This window comes from Etheostoma spectabile, chromosome 22, assembly GCF_008692095.1.
Source record: "Etheostoma spectabile isolate EspeVRDwgs_2016 chromosome 22, UIUC_Espe_1.0, whole genome shotgun sequence".
Classification (NCBI taxonomy): domain Eukaryota; kingdom Metazoa; phylum Chordata; class Actinopteri; order Perciformes; family Percidae; genus Etheostoma; species Etheostoma spectabile.
The window spans coordinates 12,077,360-12,086,923 of NC_045754.1; the positions used below are offsets into that span (position 1 = coordinate 12,077,360).

A 9,564-nucleotide genomic window follows, 5' to 3' on the forward strand; every position below is an offset into this window, starting at 1 on the left:
GCAGTTCATTTTCACATTCACGACGTAACACAAACACATATGCACCTAACATATTTCAAAAAAAGCAAGTAAATACAGTATTCTGTGACAGGGCACCGTTAACACACAATTCATAGTTTTGACTCATGTGGTTTCCTTTTGTCAGTTTTGAGGCTTCATAAATTTGCACCCACAATATGAGTAAACAAACTGCTCCATTCTTAATAAAAGAGCCTTCTTCACACATTTCTTTAAATTCTTACATACACACAATGCTTTCTCTCCATTAGAGCCGTGAAACTTTAGTAACTGCTACTAAAATTAAATATTCCCAAAACATTTCTTTAAGCTGAAGGCCACAAAATACACATTTCGGCACTAGCAGCTACCCAGCAAAAACCCAAACTACAAGTCCCAGCAAAACCCAACTTGGAAATCCCATGCGCACTCTGCTTTAAACTACTGCCGTCATCAAAGCTTCATTATTTGACAAACATTTCACTTGGGTAAAATGCTGAATGCACAGACCTTAGGATGTCTAGGCACCCAGCTAATCACTGACAAACCCTTAATTAAATGACAAGGGCAGGCCAACCTTTGCTTCATCTAACAAGCCTTTGGCTGCTAGCCTTAGTAAAGGAAATCTGGCTATTTAAAAGTCATAAAGGCTACTTGCCTAGAATATAGGACTCCTATAAGACTGTGCAAAATGTCGCTTTACCGTTTCTAGAATCTACTGCCATTTAACTTTTAAGAAAAACTTATATTTTAAAGAGGTTGTTATATCCTTTTTTTAGGATTTGAGAGACGTCAGGGCTTATAAATGTCTGTCTTTGATACATTTGAATGCACAGTTTGATTAAGTGTTGCTTTGATGAAGTCTCAGACGGGTTTTGTCTTATTTGCAGCTGGAGTTGAGGAAGTATTGTTCACTAAATAATCCACAAAATAAATTCTGCTTTAAAGGGTGGATTTAGACTTTCGTGCTTCCTCCGGACACCGTTCAAGAACTATGTACTGTAATCAGCATAGTTTGAAAAGTGGGGTAAAACAAATAATTTAGGGCTTTTAATTGGACACATTTGACCTTGGAAAACAAATTAGATCATATGCTGACTGCCATTCACTTCTAAAATGATAAATATGATTTGGTAAGAAAAATTGATCAACACGCTGGTTTGGAAGCCTGTAACTGAAGTCCATTCTTCTGTAATATTAAAACTGATACCAAGCAGGTACAGTCTGACTTATTTTTACAGGGTCTAAACATACAGTTTGGGTGTCCCTTTGGTCCAAATAAACACCTGCCAAGAACACACTTCTGGCAGAGACTGCATTTTTGCAATTTCCTATAATTGTTTGCCATGGAAATATATTAAAAAACACACACCAGCATATTTTAAGTCATATAACTGTTTCTGTATCAGCCTTTAAACCATACTAGCTAAACTGCAGTATAAAGTGCTCACAATAACAGATATCTTTTTCATTACTCAATTTGGCAACTGACAACTTCCTTTACATTTTCTCATGAAATATAACAGTCACATGTGAAAGTCCCTTCCATAGGAGCAAACTGGTAAGAGCTAAAACTAATTTCTCTTAATCATGGTAGTGTTCGGAGAACAAGCCAAATCAGAAACAGCCATAGCTGTACTGTCTGCCCCTTCAGGGAGGAGTCATAAATACTTGTTAAAGAGCAGCACAGTGTCAAACAGGCAGACAGAAGAGGTGGCGGGTGACACATAAATAACTCCTCAGGCCACGGTCTGCCACTTCTGCAACTTCCTAATAAACTCTGATCCAAATTTGAACAAATAACACAAAGAAATTGACTGTAATTTATGAGCATTAACATCCACACGGTACATTTAAATATAAAATGTATACCTTCGGATTTAGCCGGCTGTGTGGAAATAATTTTTTCAGTACACATCTCTGCAATCTATTGTTCACCTTGTATCTGCAGTAGCCCCGTTATAGGATTGTGTGGCAAGCAAATTCAAAGTGCATTAATCAGTAGTATTAACTACTATCCTTCCTTGTTTTCCATCAGCTATCATCATCCATAACACAAAAACATTCAAATTCCTCCGAGTATAAGGCGAATACACAAACTATAACCACAGTATCTCAGTATCGTCTCTTGGGCTAGTGCTTCTCAAAACAGTCAAGTGGGAAAATACTTAGTAAGCACAATTTTAGCCTCTTCTTATGATCCAAAAGTACTATGAGCTTCTACAGTGACTAGTAGAGACACACTATGAATGATAATGTACTCTTAAGGGAGGCCTTTCTTTTTCTTTAGTGTAGTTAACAGAGTGCAGTTTACTAAGAAACCACAAGAGAGCAACAGTCTTTATGATTATGTGACACTGCCTTTAGTCCTCTTTCTGTCAACATATAGAAGCCCCATCTACCAATGACTATATCGATCCTTGGTGGGTATACCATGTTAGCAGTTACCTCATCAAACTGCTCAAAAAGTATAGCTCATGGGGCAGCCTCTAGCTTACCCAGTAAAAGCGCGCACCCCATGTAGTCCTTGGCAGTGACCAGGGTTCAAATCCAACCTGCAGTCCTTTTCTGCGTGTCATCCCCTCTCTTTTTCTCCCCCTTTCCTGTCTATCCACTGTCACTATTGAATAAAGGGAAAAAAAACCAAAATAATCTTTAAAAAAGTGTAGCTCATGTATAACCCTGGAGCTCTCTGCCCAGTAAGGCTAAATTGGATTTATCACAGCCAGAATATATTCAACAATTTAACAGCTCTAGACTTTCTATTTAAAAGGGCAGTCTCAAACTGGACCCTGTACAAAAGCAGCAAATCAAAGTAAAAAACATGTGTTATACACATTAAGAAACAAAAGAAAAAGTACCATTTTCAAATAACATCTGTGGTGGCCCTAACCATTAAACCATGGCAGTTTCAGTAATACACGTAACTGGGGTGAACTAAGACATAACACTACACTAAGGTGCTTCAATTTGTCTTTTAAATAAAACAATGAACAGCTTATTACATTTACAAAAGCTTATCCACAAATTCCAACTTTCTGTAGTACCAGCCAAGACGCACGTGGGGGCACATTCAAATGACTCTCCACATATAAACATGAGGAATTAATCACAAGGAAGAGCACATCTTAACAATATTTACAGGTTAACGCTACACTACAAATAGGCTATGTATAGATAAAGTGAACGGGAGTGCATCAGTCGTGCACAGATACTCTTTTGGGGTAATTCATTGATTAGAATGCCAGATTTAAAAGAATATTTTGAAATTTTGGGGAAGTTGCCTATGCTTGTTTGCTTTCTTGCAGAATTGATAAGATGCAACTCTCATATCTTTACGATGATGAAGCTAAGGCCAGCAGCCAGTTAGCTTAGCATAAACACTGGAAACAGGGGTTAGCTAGCCTTGCTCTGTCCAAAAGGAAACAAAATCCACCTCAGCACTCTTGAGCTCACTAATTAACAAGTTCATTTTTGTCTGTTTAAACTGTACAAAAAACGAAGTGTAAAAAAAAGAAGCAGAGCCTGACAGTAGCTTTAAAACAAAGTGTTTTAATACCCTGTGAGCCGCAAATTGTCCTATTTCGGTATTTGTCCAGATAAAACAAACAAGATATAATGTGTTAATTTCTGAGCTTTAGGTGCTGGTAGGTGAATTTGTTTTTTTCTTCAGACGGAGCCAAGCTGTTTCTGTTTCAGGTCTTTGTGCTTACAGTAACTAAGCTGAGCTAAGCAGCTGCTGGCTGTAGCTTCATATCTAACGTACAGACATAAGAGTGGTGTCCATCTTTTCACCTAACTCTGGGCAAGAAAGGAAATAAGTGTATTTTTCTAAGAAAATCCTTTAAGAGAAGAACTTTTTATAGACAAGGATTTGATTATTTTCTATTCTTTCAGTTCTACTCCAGTAGGTTAATGACAAACAGTTCTCAAAAGTGCACATAGAGCCACAAATGTTTGAGGTGTATTACATACTGCATGTCCCTCACTTCGATTAGCTTCTACAGATCACTGTTATAAGAAATTGAGTATTTCATAATAGTGATGTAATGGTAAGGAGCCCTTTTAGTGGTGCACTTTGTTGTGCCAAAAGTACTCCCCGTCAGTGCTCTTTAAGAGATTTAGGCATTGTAATATAATGTTTATCACTTCACAATATACATCATGGTGAAATGTGCACACTTAATGAGCTATGTACGCAGGTTTTTTGTGAATATTATTATCCCTACACTCTTGGTATTCTGCAAACTAATAACACAGATCGGGTTTAGTTGGAAAATGTAAGTTAACATTAACATTAGATTTTAAACCTACAAATATACTGTAGGTCAGAGTACATTAGGTTTTTAATAACAAGTCACAGAAAAGTGTGATATCGTCTCAAAGCCAGATCTGTAGGAGAGGAGCACGCTTGCTTAATGTAAGCAAAAGATAAGAGTCAACAAATTACTTCACCTCCTGACTCGGTCAATTAGCTGAACGTAGATTTGAAGATCCTCATCTCATGACTCTGCCTCACATCTCACACACACACCGTCACAAACACCACACACTGCATTGCATGGTCAACTCTCCACGCATCACAGCTTCTCATGCATCCTTACAAATTGATGTAACGTGCCACGAATTACACACTATCACAATTATAAAATTTGAGACAATAAGGAGTACATCTAGTAATATCACTAGAGTTAAATGTAAGGTGCAGGATTGATTATAAATGCTGTATAACATTATCTAACTATACAGGTGAGCTAACAGGATTTGGTTATTGGCAATGCCATATACATGTATATGCTCAGAGACAAATCAGCATTTGGTTATTGCTGGGTCAGACCGGAACCACTCGCTACATCTTGGCAGAGAACGATCAAAAATAAAACATCTTTTCTCATCATAGTGTGGTTCTCGCTAGATGGATGACCCCTGTATGAGTGAGGACTTAGGAAACTCTTCCTCCAACTTTGTAAAAGATGCTACAATCAATGCATTGTGCAAGGCTCTGGGGAGATATTTGTGGTGGTGGGATTCCAAATAAAACCAAATGAGTTGTAAAATTCATGAGGAAAAGAGCGGTGATGACATGTCCTACTGGACTCTGAGGTTATATATTGTATTTAACAGAGTAAAAAATAACTATTTCTTATTGTGGTAGGCGTATGTGTGTGTTTTTATGAGGCGTCCATTTAGCCTTCAGTCAGTGTTTCTCCTCGGTGTAAATGTCACTGAGGTGAATCACTCTCCTGCAGAAGTCCTCTTAAAAAGCTCTAAGAAAAACAAAAGTAACAAAGGTGCTTTTGATGCTACACAGATTTGTTAGTTGTTGGAGTTCATCCTACCAGCAGGGAACAGGGGAGGCAGAGGGGGTAAATGTGGGCTCGGAGGCAGTCCCCCCATTGAGTGCAGCAGGGGGAGAGACAGCTGGGTGCCATGGAGGGGGTGTGGGCTAGAGGCAGCAGCGGGTGTGGTTGCAGACGTGGCGGGGAGCGCCGTCCTCAGCTGCACCTGACCGGAAGAGTCCGCAGTGGGCGAGGCCAGAGGTTGATGGAGGACAAGGGGGTCGTTGCCATCAGTAACCATGGGGTTGCTGACGCGGAAGCATTTCTCCCTGTGGGCCTTGAGCATGTTGGAGAAGCGGAAGCGCTGGCCGCACACCTCACAGGGGTAGGGCTTCTCCCCGGTGTGGGTGCGGCGGTGGCGCTTCATGTTGGGCCGGCTCGTGAAGCTCTTACCACATATCTCACAGATGTAAGGCTTCTCTCCTGCACAAAGAGGGACACAAGGTGCTGAAAAACACACCTTTTTGATACATTTTCAACATGCATCATACAATTTAAAGCTGCAGTAATCAATACTTGAGGTTAGCAAATAGCTGGTCAACAAAGTGGTGCATTTAGCTGTGACTTCCAAAAACATGACTCAAAAAAATAAGTGCAAATGTCATTGCGTGTCCGCTGTCAAATAACTAGCAAACAGTTTGCTAATGAGTTCGCAATATCAACCGAAATGTGTAGTTTTTAACCAGTAGTTGCGCTATGGACCAGAGTGGGAGGGTGGGTCTCCATTTTGTTTGTACTTTGTGACCTTCTGTCCTAGTAATGCAAGAAGTGACTCACCAGTGTGTGTCTTCATGTGTTCGTCAAAGTACTGTTTCATGTTGAAGTCCTTTCCGCACCACTGGCACATGAACTGCTTGTGTCCGATGTGGATGCTCATGTGGGAACGGAGCTGGTATTTGTACTGGAAGCGCTCACTGCAGTTCTGAAATGGCACACAATGAACACTTTTATACAAAGTATTAATCAGAAACAGTCTCATAAATGATAGTCACAAAGCAAGTATTTGTGGGTTTTAATAGGGGTCCAAGGCTGTGGGTACCCTGTTTTTGCTAAGATTTTTAGGGGTCCAAGCCCTAGGGGACTGGGTTCACAGATCCAGCGGAGCTGTGGAATCCTATTGCTTTTGGTGTTTGGTGTTTTGCCCCCAACATCTCCTTCTAGGCAGCGCTGCAATGGTTATGTTTAGGGTTAAGGATAGGGTTAGCTGCCTGGAAGGCGACGTTGGAGGCAAAAACACCACCGAGCATTGCTTTCCTAAGGTTTCTTATTATTCTTCTCTGCCTAAAATTGATACTACAGATACTGCAACCCCCCACCGTACATGGTGGGGGGTTGCCGTTTTCAGGACTGGTCCAGATATCTGTAGGGACAAAAAAAAACTTCCACTGCATGGCAGAAAAAAAGAAAAACTAAATTTTGGCCTTAAAACTTCCAAACAGTACATCGCACATTAAAAATAAAAATTGCGATTTATCGTAAGCCTACTTTTGAAACTCCTCCTAGACCTTTTTTTGTATTGGATAAAAATATTACGCACAAACAAATTTGTGTAGCAATCTATGAAAACACCAACTTTGCCATATCTCGACCAAAATAAATGAGATCAACCTGAAACTTTAGAATTGTGTTTGCCATGACCCTCTGGAAGTCCCCTACTCATTTTAAATTTGAAAGAAATTGGCCACTAGGGGAAGCTAGAAGTACAAAATATTTGCAACGGCAATGTACCGCAGACCTTGCGACTCACATCTCTCGATATTTACCGACGTTTGCCTCCACACCGTTACGCTTTGGGTCCTGCTTTTGCACGCAGCCCATCAGGGGGAAACTGGTGCAAGAAGGCTTGGACCCCGTCATAATTGCTTGCATTTGTAGTTATTTTTTTTTTTGTGGAAAATGTAGTGCTCAATGAAACTGATCCATGAAAGTAAAAGCTCTGACAAACAAATCTCAGCTATGAGATTTGTTTCTGTAAAACACATTGTGACAGATTTCAGTAATAAAATCAAAATTATCTGTTGTGAAATATAAACTACATTATGGGTATTACACATGTTAAGTAATACGTTTAAAATATGAGAATAGGTAAAGTTCCACAAGCAGCCCAACTGTTTAGAAATGTTTTTGATCAATGTTTCAACACTAAAAAGAATTCCAAAACACAAAAACTCCTCAACTTTTTGGCTTAAAAAGGATTAGTTCAACATAGTATGGTAAATAGGATGCTAAAGCCAGCACCATAACTTCCCCCCCCCCCCCCTTCCAGTCTTTATGCTATGCTAAGCTAAACTTCTTGCAGGCTGTAGCTTCATATTAACTGTATGAGAGCGGTATCAATCTTCGCATCCAACACTCTGCAAGGAAGCGGATAAGTTTATCTCCCAAAACTTCATACTATTCCTTTAAGCAGTTCGGTCATTGTATAGAATATTCCCACACGTCATGAATGCAGCAAAAGTTACAGCCACATTCACAAAGAGAGAGGGACTAATTATTTAAAGGTGAGGTGTTGAGTGAGCATGATGCCAGAAAGCATCAAGCAATGAGCCTAACATTACAAGCAACGTCCATTAATTTAAATAACATTCTAGACACCGTTCATTTCCAAAAATTACAGCTTTTAAAACAGTGCACATCTGATTCGGAGTAAAACTCTTTGTGTGAGTTAAGTGGAGAAAAGCAGCGGCAGCGTATTAAAGGAGCTCAAACCTCACACTTGAAGGGTTTCTCTCCTGAGTGCTGCAGAGAGTGAACCTTCAGGGACATGCTGCGCTTGAATGACTTCCCGCATGTCTCACAGGTGAACGGCATGTCCTTCGTATTGGGCTGAGAGAGAGAGAGAGAGAGAGAGAGAGAGAGAGAGAGAGAGAGAGAGAGAGAGAGAGAGAGAGAGAGAGAGAGAGAGAGAGAGAGAGACACACACACACACAAAATGGTATTCAATATTCAGCCACTCAATAGCAGCTGCAGAACAAATAAAAGAACAAATACTGATGCTTTTTTATTGGCTAATTATGATAGGACAATTGATGTCTCATATTGTAGATGGTCAGTTTCTACATCAACCTCTCAAGTCATTCCTATAGTAGGAAGAATAAATAGGATTCAATGACATAGAGTACTTTATGCAAGGCCATTCCTTTACCACTGAAACACAGATGGACACAGGGAATGAGGTAAGGCTGTCTGGGAAACAAGATGCTTATCCCCCTAAAAAGTGGAAGAGGAAAGCAACACCCAAAACAAATCCTGCACAACAATCAGTGGAAAAGGAAGCCTAAAGTAACAAATGGGAACAAAGCGACCAACCAGAATTGGTAATGTCACTGCCACTCACCGACCATGTGCTTCCTGACATGAGCCATGGTGTAAAACTTCTTCTCACAGATCTCGCAGGAGAACTTCTTCTCGGCGTAGCCATGGACAATCTTGTTATGCTCGTGTAACGACCACAGCTTTTTGAAGGCCTTGCCACATGTTACACACTTACAGAAAAAAAAGAAGAGGAGTAGTTTTGCATAGCCTCTGGAACAGTCTTTACAAACACAATCCAGGTGTGGGAGCTTACACAGATACTTGAGCGTGCACTGTACCGAAAAAGAAATTAGAGTCAGCAGATTAAAGCAGCAAATGATCTTCAAAACCACAGCAAGACTCCAGCTGCTCGCTGCAGAGTAGAGTCACTGAGACATATCAGAATTTAGTATAACTGTGTGCCAGTTGACTGAGTTATTGACTCAGTTATTGAGCAGTGTTAATATAGTTTTGTGATTGCAACTGTGAATGTACTAATTATTAACTCAATAATACTTTAAACACAGATTATAACAAAGGGTAGAGGTTTGTGTCATATTTGAGGAACATATTATGATAAAAGTAGTCACAGTGCATTCTATAATACTGTTAGTTTATCTAAAACAAGTAGACAAGCTGTGTTAATTCTTGTAATATTATTGCAATAACCCAACTGAAAATCATACATTTATTAAGTTTAAATTATATAGACTTTATAATCGACAGAAGATGGTGTTGGATTTCCATTTTTAGCCAAATATCCATTCTTGTATCAAAAGTATCATCCTTTATTGCTTTAACTATGTTTAATTTATGGCATCTTTGTAAGAAAATAATATACACGTCCACTCTAAATCATGACATGAATTCTATGTTCCCCTCCCTAAAATATGCAGAGGAATGTTTTTTTTTTTTTTCTCAACCCAGAGGAATT

The 9,564-nt window shown here is 39.5% G+C and overlaps 1 protein-coding gene across 1 annotated transcript in view; it reads right to left on the reverse strand.

The window, feature by feature from the left end:
- Positions 1–774: 774 nt before the first annotated feature.
- The window catches only part of zbtb47b (zinc finger and BTB domain containing 47b), a 27,699-nt gene continuing 18,909 nt past the window's right edge, over positions 775–9,564 (reverse strand). Inside the window, exons 3-6 of the mRNA XM_032504290.1 lie at positions 8,674–8,821; positions 8,046–8,161; positions 6,114–6,258; positions 775–5,759 (exon numbers count right to left, since the gene is read on the reverse strand). Of these exons, the coding sequence (XP_032360181.1) occupies positions 5,314–5,759; positions 6,114–6,258; positions 8,046–8,161; positions 8,674–8,821 (855 nt within the window). The 3' untranslated portion in view covers positions 775–5,313. The remainder of the gene's footprint in view (positions 5,760–6,113; positions 6,259–8,045; positions 8,162–8,673; positions 8,822–9,564) is intronic.